This window comes from Salmo salar, chromosome 18 (genome assembly GCF_965601325.2).
Source record: "Salmo salar chromosome 18, fSalSal1, whole genome shotgun sequence".
NCBI lineage: Eukaryota > Metazoa > Chordata > Actinopteri > Salmoniformes > Salmonidae > Salmo > Salmo salar.
This window is the reverse complement of record NC_138308.1, coordinates 72,328,179-72,345,235: the sequence shown is the minus strand read 5'-3', so window position 1 is coordinate 72,345,235 and position 17,057 is coordinate 72,328,179. Positions and strand designations below refer to the sequence as shown.

Genomic DNA, 17,057 nt, shown 5'->3' with positions numbered 1-17,057 from the left:
CATCCATTTTTGGATTTATAAATTATATATAACCATTGATTCTTGAAGAATATAAATGCCTCATGAGCTTAGCTGTCTCACACTCCATGAGAACCCAAAATATAAGCCTGTTTTACTCCAATGTTTGTAAACATTGCAAAATGTAAACAAACACTGTATAGCCTCAGAACATGGTTAAAACAATACTTTTTATAAATTTTATATCAACAAAATCATAAAATACTGAGTAGGGCTGGCCACTAAATCCTTAGTTTTGGGGTCATGCTCAGGTAAAACAATTTGGCCAATATATGCTTCCATATTTCCAAGTTCTATTCTTCAAGATCAAGGGGTATAACATTTATTGGAATGACTGGAATTCTGATAGATTTTGTTTTTTTATGTAAAGATATAATTTAATATTATTATTATATGTAGCATTAAGTGATGGGTTAGAAGAAGCCTACATAACCAACCCATAAAGTAACATTTAACATCCATATATGACCAGCTATGTAAACTTTAACATTGATTTATCCGACAATAGATGTCGTTCAATTGGGTAACATACATTTTTGTCTCCTTCTAAAGCCTCATAAGGGGAAAGTAATCTAAAAGTAACAGAATGTAATCAGATTACGTTACTGAGTTTGGGTAATCCAAAAGTTACGTTACTGATTACAATTGCGGACAGGTAACTAGTAACTGTAACGGATTACATTTAGTAAATTGGTAAATACCCAACCCTGCATGTATACCCATATATGTCCAGTTTTTGACGTGGTCAGTTACACAGCTTTTTTGCTGTTCTCATATATGTGCAAATATAGACAGAATGTGTCACACACCCATAATCATTTCACTTGTCATGCATTTCAGACACCTTCTTCGTACCTGAAAAACAACAAGGGACAAGAAAAACTGTGCATATATGGCCTGATATGCTTCATATGGTTTAACAGCTTTTTTTGCTGACATAATGTAATGCCATGCAAATGTTGACAGAATACGTCACTTACACACCCGTTAAGTCCACCATTTGATATGCATTTGAGTTAGTACAGTAGGGCTTTGTGTAAGCGCAGCAGCCCAATCGTTAGTAATGCGATGAATACAACGCTACATCAAAGAGTTTCTATTATATTGACAAGATACTCGAGTGACCGCTCTAACAATGGAAATGCATATCCTCAAATATGGAACGCATGCGGGAGGAGACGAGATCAGGTGGGAACCTTCTAGCCAATGAGAGGGCAGATACGCATACAGGCAAACCGCTGATGTACAGTTTATTTTATTGTATTTTTGTTGCCGAAATGTCACGTGCGTCCAATTCTATCAGTGCATTCGTAACAACCTGAACATTACGAAACGTGTATTCCATTAAATAAGCCTCACGTGGGAAATTAGAAATACATGTTTTTGTTGACCAAATTCGACATTCTCTCATTGAACTCCATTCAAAAAATCCTCTCTACCGTGGTCTTATTTTCGTGGACAGATTTTCAGCGGAGAAAACCCTCTCGTTTCGCCTCTTCCTCTCTGGCTACCTCCACTATATCCTGCCAGGGGCGGAAGTCTGGATTTCTGTTCCAAACAGTAATCATTCCAAAACGGAGTGCGTAGTGTCAGCATCTTTTCGGTCGCCCGCCCGTCATTCGCGGTTACCTTTCCCTTGTCTTCGTCTACATTTACGAATCTTTTGACATGCTTGCTCAGGTTAAATATTGCATCACAGATACGCAATTTTTAACCAACTGGGTGGGTAATAATTTTGCATCGGGATTGTGCGCTGCGCGTGTTTTATTTTTCTTGAGATCTAATCATCAATCACCTGGCTGTGTTTAATCATCTACAACAATTATTTCCTGCCATCGCAGTAGGTCGGCTGTGTAGCCGCCTTTCCAACATAGCAAAGGATTAAGTTACTGCTGGTGGCGGATTATTTTATTGGCTTCCTCTTGTCACGGTGTAGCTTCAGCCTTTTTATCTTTTCCAATTAAAAGGTTGTCTGAAATCGAGGTATAGTAATTGAAAAAATGTCCTTCTCTTTGTAAAACACCTTTGCTATTGTATTTACCTTGCATAATCTCTTAGAACCACACATTATCGACCCTCTTCTCGATCATGTAGGCTACTTAACGTTAGGTTATTTGTCGTCTGTGACATTCATTCCCTAAATTGTATTTTGTGTCCTTATATGGATATTTTCCGACCCATCTTTTAAATTCTTGTTGATGCTGATAATAATGTGCCTTGTGCAGATAATCTATTTGGAAACTACACCTGCCACTCCCACAGGCATTCCTACATTCAAATGATTTGGATGCAAGCCAACGTTTCGTCATGTTATTATAATTTACAAACAATTTGTTACTTTAGAATGTAACATGTTAACACCCTTGATTAGATTATACTGTAGCGTCAACTGTAAAGAATGTGGTATCACCCTGCATAGGCCTATAGAATTACCCCGTCCCCCCTTGTGTTTTGACTGCAGGCGGATCATGCCCTCTTGTCCAGTCAGCCTTGACTGTTCTTTTTAGAACAGACTGACTCACAGTATGGGGGAATTTGGCTGATGTTTACTTGCTTCCTTCTCTCCAGTATTAACATTCATTACATGTTACTGATTAACTGAATAAACAAGTTTGTTGGTCAGTGCCATATCCTGTACTTTGATCTGATGGTGAAAAAAAAAAAAAGTTAAGCTTGACTCTTGAGATTGTAGCCTGCTTGAGGTTGTTCTTAAAAGAACATGGCTCACTTCATTAACTCATTGGCTTAGTAATGACTTGCAAAACTAGCCCCACCAGAGTTTAAATACTTTTTAACCACCACTTGCATGTGACTATTTCAATATACAAGGAGTATACCAAACATTAGTAACATCTTCCAAATATTGAGTTGTATCCCCTTCAATTTGTCGAGGCATGGACTCTACAAGGTGTCAAGCATTCCACAGGGATCCTAGCCCATGTTGACTCCAATGCTTCCCACATTTATCAAGTTGGCTGGATGTCCTTTGGGTGGTGGACCATTCTTGATACACGTGGGAAAAACCAGGCAGTGTTGCAGTTCTTGACACAATCAAACCGGTGCACTTGGCACCTACTACCATACACTGTTCAAAGGCACATCTTTTGCCTTGGTCACCGAATTGACAAAAGTGATCCGCTTGAACGCTCCCAATTTCTCTCTTCACAGTCATGTCGTTCCGAAGAGGTGTGGTCAGACAGAGCAAGTTCAGGCACGTCTTCGCCCAGGCTTGGAAGGCAGAGCACTGCATCGATGACGTCCGAGTGTCCCGTGTCACATGGGACGGGCCCCTCTGCGCTGTGAACCCCAAATTCACCGCAGTTGTCATCGAATCAGGTGGAGGAGGGGCCTTCCTAGTTCTACCGCTCAATAAGGTTTGTGCTAGCCCAATTAAGCATCCACCCAGGGGTTCCTGGAGAAGTTGGTACACTCAAATTTTGCCCCAAATTTTCCAATCAGCCCGCCCGGCCAAAGGAAAGGTGCCATGCATGAGAAATTATTTGAGAAACAGTCGCATGTACTCTGAATGACCTGAAATAATAAATCCCATGTGGGTCTTTCACAGTCAGGCCAACCTAAGCTGTACTGTGCTAGTAGGCTTATAGTAGGCCTACTATTGAAACCGATAAATTATGTTTAAATTAATCAACTAAGTCCAGGTTTCAGATGAGATTATTTTGCTCTCAAAGTCACACTTTTGTAAGAGAAAAACAGCAAAATTGTTGGTCCTAAGTCCATAAAAATGCTTAAACCACCTTAGGAGACCACGTTCGATGTCTGTGAAAACATTTTTATTTTTGATTTGTAGTTACCCTTTAATTAAAGTGCACAGGCACCTAGCACTGTTGCTTGTTTTGCAGTATTTCTGTAGCACATGAGATTGAGTTTGCAAAACAAATGGCCACTTGATTGATGCAAATGATCATATCATTCTGCCAGGTAGGCATCGGCTACTTTGTAGCTAGTTAACATTTAATTAAGAAGACTGTTAGGCCCATCATTAGCATCATTATATTTTTCCTGTTCCTTAATTGTTTGAAACCTGGACGTTTTACTTCATGTTATGAGCCATGTTTTACTTTGCTTCAAAGGAGCCTATAGCCAAAATCCCATTATAGAAACATGGAGGCACTTCCTCATATGCGTTCTCCTGTTCTGTTGGTTTTCTTTCAACTTTCTTTCATTGTGTCGCAGCCAAAGGCGGCATCCCGTTCATATTAGCAACCCATGATAGTTGTTGCATCTTTAGATCTCCCCGCTTTATTTTCTAACGGATGTTTCCATCTCTGTCCATGAAATCGCTCGCATGTGCGAAACATGAACTGTGTTTTCCCGCACATTACATTTTGGAACATTCGCGTGTAGGCCTGTAGCCCTGTGCACATTGCTGCTCCTAAAATGTGAAAAAATTATAGTTTATAAACATTTTAAGCAAAACATTCTGATTTGTTCCATCAGCCTTATTAATTGATACAGCATATACCTCTACTACACTACTTTGATACGCACGGTGGGGATTAAGAAGTGAGTATATGCAATGCCCACTAAAAAATAACTGGGTATATGGGCTCCCGAGTGACGCAGCGGTCTAAGGCATTGCATGTCAGTGCAAGAGGCGACACTACAGTCCCTGGTTCGAATCCAGGCTGAATCACGTCTGGCCGTGATTGGGAGTCCCATAGGGCGGCGCACAATTCGCCCAGCGTTGTCCGGGTTTGGTCGGGGTAGGCCGTCATTGTAAATAAGAATTTGTTCTTAACTGACTTGCCTAGTTAAATAAAAAAAATGGCATATACCTACGGATACCCTCCACTACACCACGGCATCAAACCTCTCAGATGGAAGATAAGGATCAATACCCTAAAAGTGCCTACCTATCTTGATATCCTATTCCTTCAATTTTATGACAAATGTAACAGATTAAAGGCCTATTATTATAATAAACAATTTGCATGTTGAAAAGTAACAATTGCTTATAACACCATTGATACTCCCAACTGATATTGTTTTCAAATAACAGACCACCAGTTGAAAACCACTGACCTGGGGTTTTGTGCTAATCAGATGATGGTGACCATGCCCACCTGCTTCTTTTCCACAGAGTGGCAGAATTGACCAGGCCACACCCACAGTGTGTGGACACGCAGCTCCAGTGCTGGATGTCCAGTGGTGTCCCCATGACGACAACGTCATCGCCAGTGCCTCGGAGGACTGCACTGTAAAGGTAGGTGGTGATGTGAAGGTAGCTGCCCTCTAAAAAGGAAACATAAACAGTTATAGGGTTGCAAAGGGAGGGTATATTACTGGAAACTTTCGACGTTAACTAGTAAACTACCAGAATATTTGTTTTGGGAATTGTATAAGGTGAAATCTAGTGGCCTTTTTGGATACTTCAGATTCTCAGGTGTCTTTAATTATCATGAAGAATATGAGGGTTTCACATCCTTTATATATATATTATTTTACACACTTATTTATTTGACTATGTCTTTGTTGTAAATGTTTTTCCACCAAACTGGTGGCAGTTGTAAAAAATAAATAAAAATAATCTTAGTTGCAGAGTTCATTGAAAATAATGCCATTGTTGATTAGGTACTTTTTTCATTAATTAGGCTATTTTCTCTTGAAACATTTGGTCTATCAACTAGAAACCCATGGACATAAATTACTAAAGTTACCATTGATTATCGATTAATTACCAAATTTACTGAAGATTCTGGTAACTTTGCTAAATTACCGGTAGCTTTGCAACCCTTAGCAGCTCACTATTGTTAATGAGAAAAGGTTCCATACCTTTGCATTGATTGAGATGGGCTGTAAGATGGCATAAAGCTGGATGAATAGTCATAAGTGTTTAAAAAGAGTAAATAACAGATGCGCTGTTCTATGATGGCCTGATGACTACTATCAAGAGGGCATATCTGTGTTGAAAATGCTGCAGATCAGCAGATGCATGCCGATGGGAGGGAGGGTCATCTGTATGCTCTACCTCTGTAACAAAGCGTTGTTATTGGTTGTGTTGTCTATTAAAGGTGTGGCAAATCCCTGACGGAGGGCTGACTGGACCAATGACAGAGCCCGTGGTGACACTGGAGGGCCATAGTAAACGAGTGGGAATCCTAGCCTGGCACCCGACAGCTTTCAATATCCTCCTAACTGCAGGTAACTTAATCTATCTGCACCTCATTGTCGTACGTCAGATAGAGCGACATCGTCTGCACTGATGGTTCGTGGCAACACATGGCAGAGGACAATGTCTTCACCTCAAACAGTGTATGTCTGCCTGCCAGTTTGCACTATCCAGGTCACTATTCATAAGCAATGCCTCCTATGTCAGTGGATGTGTGTGCTTTAAGCTGCAAGGAAAGGTTGACTAGACATATTGATAGTATTGTGACACACGTTGGTCACCACCAGTCATGATAATGTGAGACCGCTTATGCTAGGACTTTGATTTTTATGGTTAATAGGTCCGTAGTCTGAGATAGAGGAAATGTGGTTTTTTTTAGGGGGAAGTGTTGAATGTAGTCACAACTGCAAATAGACATGCTGATAGTGTTGGGACATAGCTTGGCCACGAGTCATGGTAGCATGTAGTACTAGTCACCCATGTGTTAAACATTGGACCTCCAGAGAAAGGGAATATGTAGTATTCAGTCAGGGGAAACAGTGAGAGTTGAAGGACAGCTTTAAACGTACTGGAGAGGTGTTCCATGACAGACCGTTCAATTCCCAATGCATTATGCAAGCCAGGAATTGAGTATCCCTGCGTTGCAATTAACAGCATGTGCTGCACGTTTAAAGGAGAATGTAGTTAAGGTTAACGGGAAACTGACTATCCTTCAAGAGGGCATCGGAAGGTTTCAAAAGTTAAAAGCAATTGATTTGTCTATGTATGTGTCTGTGTTACTTAGAATGGTATGTCTGAATGTTTAGTCTGTGCCAGTAATTGTATGTTTATGTCTGCATTTTTAGATGTTACCTCTCTCTGTATCCTTTTGATTATTTGAATGTTTTGCATATACATATTTATTGTGGGAACTCTTAAAAAAAACACATGATTTTACCACTTTTATTGAGATCGACGTTTCGGTAAAATAAGCTTGGTAGCGTGCGTTTTTAACCCCTCTTCTGTGAACTTAGTTTTGTCTGTGCTCTCCCAGATTCTGTGTTCATGACTGTTTTTGACTGATGCAACTCTCTCTCATTCTCGCTCTCAGGCTGTGACAACCTGGTGTGCGTGTGGGACGTGGGCACGGGGGAGCTGGTGTACCAGATAGCCGATGCCCACCCAGACCTGATCTACAGTGTGAGCTGGAACCGGGAGGGCAGTGCCATCTGCACTGTGTGCAAGGACAAGGCGCTGCGTGTCATCGACCCGCGACGGGGGACCGTCCTCAAGGTGCTTCCTGTCTAGCCCATGAATGACACGCATGCAAATTAATTGAAATAAGTCAAATTAATAGTACCAAATACCATAACTTCCCTTATTATTACACACAGGAGACCAAAGCAAATAAGCACCACCTTGTTCACATAATGTCCTTCCTTTGAAAGAAAGTGACCTTTGCCCTGCTAAATTGGCTGCAGCTAATCAGCACTTGTAAATACAGCATATTTGATACAGTGCCTTCAGAAAGTATTCAGACCCCTTGACTTTTTCCACATTTTGTTAGGTTACAGCTTTATTCTAAAATGGATTAAAATGTTTTTTTTCTCATCAATCTACACACAATAAATACCCCATATTGACAAAGCAAAAAAAGAAATATCACATTTACATAGGTATTCAGACCCTTTACTCAGTACTTTGTTGAAGCACCTTGGCAGCAATTACAGGCTTGAGTCTTCTTGGGTATGACGCTTCAAGCTTGGCACACCTATATTTGGGGAGTTTCTCCCATTCTTCTCTGCAGATCCTCTCAAGATCTGTCAGGTTGGATGGGGAATGTTGCTGCACAGATATTTTCAAGGCTCTTCAGAGATAATAAATTGGGTTCGGGCTCTGGCTGGGCCACTCAAGGACATTCAGAGACTTGTCCCAAAGCTTATGGTTGTTGTCCTCTTGGAAGGTGAACCTTCGCCCCAGTCTGAGGTCCTGAGCGCTCTGGAGCACGTTTTCATCAAGGATCTCTCTGTACTTTGCAACGTTCATCTTTCCCTCGATCCTGACTAGTCTTCCAGTCCCTGCCGCTGAAAAACACCCCCACAGCATGATGCTGCCACCACCAGGCTTCACCGTAAGGATGGTGCCAGGTTTCCTCCAGACATGACACTTGACATTCAGGCCAAAGAACTAAATCTTGTTTCATCAGACCAGATAATCTTGTTTCTCATGGTCTGAGAGTCTTTAGGTGCCTTTTGGAGAAACTCCAAGCGGGCTGTCATGTGCCTTTTACTGAGGCGTGGCATCCGGCTGGCCAATCTACCATAAAGGCCTGATTGGTGTAGTGTTGCAGAGATGGTTGTCCTTCTGGAAGGTTCTCCCATCTCCACAGAGGAACTCTTGAGCTCAGACTGACCATGGGGTTCTTGGTCACCTCCCTGACCAAGGCTCTTCTCCCTCGATTGCTCAGTTTGTCCTGGCGGCCAGCTCTAGGAAGAGTCTTGGTGGTTTCAAACTTCTTCCATTTAAGAATGATGGAGGCCACTGTGTTCTTGGGGACCTGCAATGCTGCAGGCATTTTTTGGTACCCTTTCCCAGATCTGTGCCTCGACACAATCCTGTCTCGGAGCTCTACGGACATTTCCTTCGACCTCATGGCTTGGTTTTTGCTCTGACATGCACTGTCAACTGTGGGGCCTGCGGGGCCTTTCCAAATCATGTCCAATCAATTGATTTTACCACCGGTGGACTCCAAGTTGTAGAAACATCTCAAGGATGATCAATGGAAACAGGATGCACCTGAGCTCAATTTGGGGTCTCATAACAAAGAGTCTGAATACTTATGTAAATAAGGTATTTGTTTTAAATTTTTTATTAATTAGCAAAAAACTTATATAAACATGTTTTCGCTTTGTCACTATTGGGTATTGTGTTTAGATTGCTGAGGATTTAACATTTTTTTAAATCCATTTTAGAATAAGGCTGTAACGTAACAATGTGGAAAAAGTCAAGGGGTCTGAATACTTTCCGAAGCCACTGTATGTCTACATTAACTACAGTCTACTGGCTGTACATAAGATGACTTATTGACATTGACTCTACCTTCCCTTATAACACCTGTGATGATGTTGTGTGTGTGTCTCAGGTGAAAGAGAAGGTCCATGACGGCACCAGGCCCATGAGGGCCGTGTTCCTCTCCGACGGGAAGATCCTGACCACCGGATTCAGCCGCATGAGCGAGAGGCAGCTAGCCTTGTGGGATACGGTACGGCGGCTAGGTGGATACATGTCATTAACAGGACTTTGCAGAGTCTTATGGGAGTGTATGGGACGTTGACGCCTCAGAAATGATGCTCTGACTGTATGGTAGAGGAGAGTGTTGAGCTAAGGTATCATGACAGTACAGGTCAGGTCAACCTGTTTATTTTCAGTTGACTCAACTCACACAGCACTGAGGGGTTCGCTACACACAGTGACCAGATATTCTAATGATTGTATCTGTGTGTTGCAGAGGGATATGTCTGAGCCAATGGCAGTGCAGGAGATGGACACCAGTAATGGCGTTCTCCTCCCCTACTATGACCCTGACACCAACATGGTCTACCTGTGTGGAAAGGTACAGTACACCTGTTTCTGACCACATTTTCAATAACAAATTCAGCTGGTGTCATATGATCAGATCTCCCCACCGGATGTTTGGTTTAGCCCCGTTTATCTGTTGATCACTCTCAGGGGGACTGTACCATCCGGTACTTTGAGGTGACGGACGAATCGCCCTATGTCCACTTCCTCAGCCTGTACAGCAGTAAAGAGCCCCAGCGAGGAGCAGGCTTTCTCAGCAAGAGGGGCGTGGACGTCAACAAGTGTGAGATTGCCAGGTGAACAGGTTTTTCAGCATGTCTTTATGATTATTACTTGACTTGTTTTTCTGTGTATTTACAGTGTATTTTGCTCTCTTTTTCACCCCTCAATTCCACCTAATACGTTCCCTCTTTCATGCCCTCCCACTGTAAATCATTTATTTCATTCATTCATTCACTGTCTTTCATTCTTTCATTCACTATTTCTTTCTCTTTTTCTCTCTTGCTCTTTCTCTCTCTCATTGCAGGTTCTACAAACTGCACGAAAGGAAAGTAGAGCCCATTTCTATGACGGTACCACGGAAGGTAAGCTGCCATGCACACAATTTGAAACAGAAGGCCTTCTTCATTTATGACTATGTTCAAATAGCCATACTAGAACCCCAATTACTAGCATGCCCAGAACATTGCTAATGTGGATATTGGAACCAGTCAAGCTTGACTGAATTTGACTTAAAACGCTCTCCCTGTGACCCCCTCCCTCTCTTGCCACCTCAGTCAGACCTGTTCCAGGGGGACCTATACCCGGACACGGCCAGCGTGGAGCCCTCCCTTCTGGCCGAGGACTGGATTGCCGGGCAGGATGCGCCGCCCCTGCTGGTCTCTCTGAGCGGTGGCTACGTGGGCGCCCCCTCCAAGAACAGGGACACCCTCCGCAACAAGCCCAAGCTGTCGTCACAGGGCTCCGGGACAGACTCTCCCCCAGTCCCCCAGCAGGCTGCCATGCCCACCGCAACAACCAGGGAGCCAGAGAACGAGGGGGTGGTGCAGCAGAGGGTCACTCAAGGAGAAGGAGCATCCGATAGGGTGAAAAGAGAGGTGAGAATGGAGTTTGGGTGTAGGTGGGTATAGCAGTAGGCATAGTAGGGGTGTATTCACTAGTGCAAACCGTAGCAAAACGTTTTGTAACCGACAACGTTTTGCAACAAGAGCGAGAGTTTCTTATTGGTCAAGTTCAGGTAGTCCCTCCCTGTTTTGGTCTGTTTTCTTCCGTTTTGGTATGAATAAGAGGTTAGAGATGTAGGTATGAGTACGACATAGAAGTGCCAGAAAAGTGTTGAGTAGACTTGTGTAGTGCCTTGTGGATTTAGGATGTTATCATGGACAATACCAGTCAAAAGTTTGGACACACCTACTCATTCAAGGGTTTTTCTTTATTACTATTTTCTACATTGTAGAATAATAGTGAAGACATCAACACTATGAAATAACACATGGCATCATGTAGTAAACAAAAAAGTGTTAAACAAATAAAATAATATTTTATATTCTTCAAAGTAGCCAAACTTTGCCTTGATGACAACTTTGCACACTTTTGGCATTCTCTCAACCAGCTTTATGAGGAATGCTTTTCCAACAGTCTTAAAGGAGTTCCCACATATGCTTAGCACTAGTTGGCTGCTTTTCCTTCACTCTGCGGTCCAACTCATCCCAAACCATCTCAATTGGATTGAGGTCAGGTGATTGTGGAGGCCAGGTCATCTGTTGCAGCACTCCATCACTCTCCTTCTTGGTCAAATAGCCCTTACACAGCTTGGAAGTTATGTTGGGTCATTGTCCTGTTGAAAAACAAATTATAGTCCCACTAAGCGCAAACCAGATGGGATGGCATATCGCTGCAGAATGCTGTGGTAGCCATGCTGCTTAAGTGTGCCTTGAATTCTAAATAAATCACTGACAGTGTCACCAGCAAAGCACCATCACACCTCCTCCTCCATGCTTCATGGTGGGAACAACACATGCGGAGATCATCCGTTTAGCTACTCTGCGTCTCACAAAGACACAGCGGTTGGAACCAAAAAGCTCAAATTTGGACTCATCAGACCAAAGGACAGATTTCCACCGGTCTAATGTCCATTGCTCGTGTTTCTTGGCCCAAGCAAGTCTTCTCTTCTTATTGGTGTCCTTTAGTAGTAGTTTCTTTGCAGCAATTCGACCATGAAGGCCTGATTCACCCAGTCTCCTCTGAACAGTTGATGTTGAGATGTGTGTTACTTGAACTCTGTGAAGCATTTATTTGGGCTGCAATCGAGGTGCAGTTAAATTAATTTGAGTTAACTTCTGCAGCAGAGGTACCTCTGGGTCTTCCTTTCCTGTGGCGGTCCTCATGAGAGCCAGTTTCATCATAGCGCTTGATGGTTTTTGCGACTGCACTTGAAGAAACTTTCAAAGTTCTTGAAATGTTCCGTATTGAATGACCTTCATGTCTTAAAGTAATTGTAACCGATGTGAAATGGCAAGTTAGTTGGCGGTGGTGCGCGCAAATAGCGTTTCAATCGGTGACGTCACTCGCTCTGAGACTTGAAGTAGGGTTTCCCCTTGCGTTGCAAGGGCCGCGGCTTTTGTGGCGCGATGGGTAACGATGCTTCGTGGGGTGTCAGTTGTTGATGTGTGCAAGGGTCCCTGGTTCGAGCCCGGGTTAGGGCGAAGAGAGGGACGGAACCTACACTGTTACATAATGATGGACTGTTGTTTCTCTTTTCTTATTTGAGCTGTTCTTGCCATAATATGGACTTTTTACCAAATAGGGCTAACTTCTGTATACCACACCTACCTGGTCACAACACAACTGATTGTCTCAAACGCATTAGGAAGAAAAGAAATTCCACAAATTAACTTTTAACAAGGCACACGTGTTAATTGAAATGCATTCCAGGTGACTACCTCATGAAGCTGATTTAAAGAATGCTAAGAGTGTGCAAATGGTGGCTACTTTGAAGAATATAAAATATATTTTGATTTGTTTAACACTTTTTTTGATTACTACATGATTTCATAGTTTTGATGTCTTTACTATTATTCTACAATGTAGAAAATAGTACAAATAACGAAAAACCCTTGAATGAGTAGGTCTGTCCAAACTTTTGACTGCTACTGTATGTGACTACATTCTCCCTCTTAACCTCCATCTCGCCCTATCCATCCATCCCTCTTCCCCACTCCAGGAGGAAGTGCTGAGCGAGGTGCTAGCGGAGGTGAAGGCCCTACGTTCGGTGGTCTTGGCCCAGGGCCAAAGGATCGAGCTGCTGGAGAGGCAGCTGGCCCGCATCGAGGACGGGGACGTCTGATTGGCCGAGGGGCGTCACCACTACACCCAAAGGGCGTTCTTACTAAAACTCCATAGACCATAGCCTTACTAGAATCAACAACAGTACCTTAAGCTGTGTGTGTGTGGGAGGATGTAGTGAAGTGTAGCTGAGTTACTAAACTGTGTGAATCACAGAGGGGTCAAGAATAAGGTGAACTATTATAGTGAAGGTGTACAGAGAACAATTGGATTCTGCGGGTGAATCTCAATTGTATTTCCTCGTGTCCTCCGCTCTCCTCGCCTCCTCAAAACGCGTTGGAGAAGGTCAGAGGTTCCTACCCTCGAACCTTCTCCTCCAATGCATTTTGAGAAGGAGGCGAGAAGAGAGGACACAGGGACAGAAGGAAACACCATTTAGATGCACCCTGCAACTCTTTAGATGCTGATTCAGTTGGATAGTGGTGATATAGGATGAAGGGGGATAATCTGCATAGGACTTCCATACTGCAGTAAGATATGTTACCGTTTTTTATTAAGGAGCGTTGATGGTGACACTATTTGAAGGTGTATACATTTAAGTATCCAATATTGTGTATCACTACAAAACTTAAGACATGAGGATTCAATTGTAGCCTACTCACGAATCCTTATGCCATACAGTATGACAACTGGCACAAATGTTAATTTGGCACATTTACAAAATGGCACGTCTGTCTACATTATTTTGTATAATATGAATACACCCTCAACAAGTGTTATCAAGTAGATAGGCAGATCATTTACAGTTGCGCTCATTGAAGCACTCACATTGTGAATCCGTTAGGGATTGTTTAATCGGGTAGTTAGAGCTGCTAACCGTGATGCATATCAAACGTCATACTCCAGTTTATTATTTGTAGTTATACATTTGTACATGTGTGCATCTATACATTATTTTTCCATTCCATCATAGGAATCTCTTACCCTAGATTAGCTGAAGAGATGAAGTCAGACCATTGGTATTATCAATACAAGCGTATATGCTAAAATGGATATATACTGTTTACAAAACTGCACTGGTTAATTGCGATTGGATAAGTTGTATGAAACTGTGCTGTATGGCGCCTATATCGACATATAAAGAAAAAACATTGGTCAATATCCAAATAATGTTGATTTTGATATGGGGCTTTTTCTTACAAATGATGTGAAGGACTTGAGTTGGAGGTACCTTAAATGATTGCTATCATGTATGTTGTTAATCTCTTGTGTGATTTGTATTTAAATTGTTTGCGTTCGAAGAGGTAACACTAAATTTGTGCTCTCCAACTTAAGTTGTCTTAGGTGAATGATCCCCCTTTGGTGAAGCCAAAAGCAGACTGACTAGCAACATGCAGTATAATTTGTCACAAGGTGTTGTAAACTCCAATGACAGTTTATAACAGGGAGTTCAAGTAAAGTGTTACCTCAGAAAATGTGTTCTGAGTAGAACAAACTTAATATCATACCATTTTAAATCATAGCAGTTCTATGAGTGTCATGAGGCACATAACTAAAGAAAGTTGCAATGAAATTTGAGGATGAGTTTTTTTTTTACTGTGTGAATGATGTTTTCCAAGTCAGTAGAACTAAATATAATCGTTTTAGACCAGTGGTATTCAAACTTTTTTAGCTGGGACCCCATTTTTTTTCTGCAAGTATTTCTCACGACCCTACCCCGAAAACTAATAACAACCTTTAAAATCTGTACATTATGATTTTTACATGCACAACCATCCACAATACATTTACCCAATAAAATTGTATTTTTCAAATTATCTTTCTCAAAGTTTGTATATTGTCCCATACAATAATCTGTAATCTTACCCCCAAAAATGTGTCAAATAATGAACACCGATTTGACACCGATTTTTGAATACCACTGTCTTAGACTAATATAGCAGCTGTGGTTTGTATTTGAAGATAGGAAAGAAAGGGCAAACAATGCTCAACTGTTAGACGGAACTGAAAAATAATAGTTCACTGTGTTACATTTAGATTTTTTGCATTTGTAAGCTGTTTATACTGCACCGCTTTGCAGCCCTCGGGTACAGTTCATATCTAGCCTTATCCCAGATCTGCTTTTGGCTGTATTGTCGACAACGACCACAGGAGTTGGCGAGACGGCACAAATGGGTCTGGGACCAGGCTAGTTCACATCAAGCTCATCACATTACTAATTTATTTACTAGATTAATATTTATTTATGCACTGTCATACTACACATGTTTTGTGTGGTTGTGAACCAATAGGGGATGAAAATGACACTCCACTGTGCGACTCTTCCAATAAACAGTCCTTCCTCTTTTGCGGTTGTAGAATGACCACTTATTAACCCTCTCAGGTCACATGACAGGAAGTCTTAGCTGTCATTGAAAAGTGAGTATACAAAACATTAGGGACACCTGCTCTTTCCGTGAATCCTGGTGAACACTATGATCCCTTATTGATGTCACTTCAATCAGTTTAGATGAAGGGGAGAAGACCGATTAAAGAAGGATTTTTCAGACTTGGGTTGTGAATGTGTGCCATTCAGAGGGTGAATGGGCAAGACAAAAGATTTAAGTCCCTTTGAATGGGGTATGGTAGTAAGTGCCAGGCTCACCGGTTTGACTGTGTCAAGAACTGCAACGCTGCTGGGTTTTTCACTCTCAACAGTTTCCCGTGTATCAAGAATGGTCCAGCACCCAAAGGACATCCAGGCAACTTGAAACAACTGTGGGAAGCATTGGAGTCAACATGGGCCAGCATCCCTGTGGAACGCTTTCGACACCTTGTAGAGTCCATGCCCTGACGAATTGAGGCTGTTCTGAGGGCAAAAGGGGGTGCAACTCAATATTAGGAAGGTGTCCCTAATGTTTTGTGCACTCAGTGTTTACAACCAGTAGTACAATTATTTTGTTTCATATCAAACACAGATCATGAATGTTTATGATACATTGTGTAACAGTGGTTATCTTGTGTTATCATACAGGGTAAAGCAAGCATGTTACTAAGGCTGTTCTGATTGGTTCCTCAGAGAAGGGGGCTTCTTCGAAAATAAGAAAATGAGAGTCTTTGGAAAGAACTCAATGAAATTCTGCATTACAAATGGACCATCAAGTGTAGTCCTCCCACAACATTATTGCTGAAATTAAATAAAACTCATTTAAGAGATCATACAGTGCATTTGTTAGTAGGTTTTAAACATACAGAATCTGTATGGTTCCCCAGTAGCTTCTGGTGTTGTGTTTGTACGAGCCAGTAGAGCACATAACAGGATGTGGTTCAAGGCTGAAAGCACATCAGCTCTGTGCATTTCTTTTGAACCTGCCCATGTTCCATCATTCACTTCCTGCTTCTGGGCTCTGCAGTGTCAGCTGTGTGGTTCTGCACTTCAGCGAACAAACTCAACTTTAACTATGCATTGACTGTTTAATTTTTTTTTTTAAAGATGTCTAAATATTATTTGTGTAAGTCTGGATAGAACAAAATGGGACCTGGTGCAACTCAAATGTTTAGGCTGCATTGTGAGAGTTGGTGTTTATTAGCAGAATCAGTAGGTCCAGTTACATTAATCCACTTTATTTTACATTACAGTCATTTAGCAGATGCTCTTATCCAGAGCAACTTACAGTAGTGAACGCATACATTTCAACCATTTTTTTATTTAAAAAAATAAATAATTTAGTACTGGTCCCCCTGTTTTTTTCCATACTGGTCCTCCATGGGAATTGAACCCACAACCCTGGCATTGCAAACACCATGCTCTACCAACTGAGCCACACGGGACTGCAATTACTTGCTCACTTTATGCATTTTTTAACTTTGCAGGTACAGTATGTTCATACTGTAGGTGTGTTCCTTTGCAGCTGTTAACTTCCTATGGCTGTACAAATACATTCCATAGCATATTGGAGACATATTAGAAAAGGTTTACTTGAAAAGTAACCAAACCACAACCTTACCCTGTACACCAACTGTCACACCTTCTGTCATACATGAAAGCACACTACACCTTCCTCTTTCTATATTTGGGTACACATTT

General features: G+C 41.8%; 1 protein-coding gene across 1 annotated transcript; it reads left to right on the top strand.

The window, feature by feature from the left end:
• The first annotated feature begins 1,558 nt into the window (after positions 1-1,558).
• Positions 1,559-15,338, top strand: LOC106577574 (coronin-1B). Its single transcript, XM_014155734.3, has 11 exons — positions 1,559-2,001; positions 3,187-3,392; positions 5,120-5,242; positions 6,051-6,180; positions 7,239-7,420; positions 9,270-9,389; positions 9,636-9,740; positions 9,857-10,002; positions 10,233-10,290; positions 10,483-10,803; positions 12,930-15,338. Exons 2-11 carry the CDS (start codon positions 3,189-3,191, stop codon positions 13,050-13,052), a joined length of 1,512 nt encoding a protein of 503 aa, XP_014011209.1. The 5' UTR covers positions 1,559-2,001; positions 3,187-3,188; the 3' UTR covers positions 13,053-15,338.
• The last annotated feature ends 1,719 nt before the right edge of the window (positions 15,339-17,057 follow it).

What these genes read in the sequence shown, in the direction of transcription:
- LOC106577574 (XM_014155734.3), top strand. Translation starts at nt 3,189, where the DNA reads ATGTCGTTCCGAAGAGGTGTGGTCAGACAGAGCAAGTTCAGGCACGTC. An exon ending in TGGTCTACCTGTGTGGAAAG is followed by an intron (nt 9,741 to 9,856) that starts GTACAGTACACC and finishes GATCACTCTCAG; the next exon opens with GGGGACTGTACCATCCGGTA. An exon ending in AACAAGTGTGAGATTGCCAG is followed by an intron (nt 10,003 to 10,232) that starts GTGAACAGGTTT and finishes CTCTCATTGCAG; the next exon opens with GTTCTACAAACTGCACGAAA.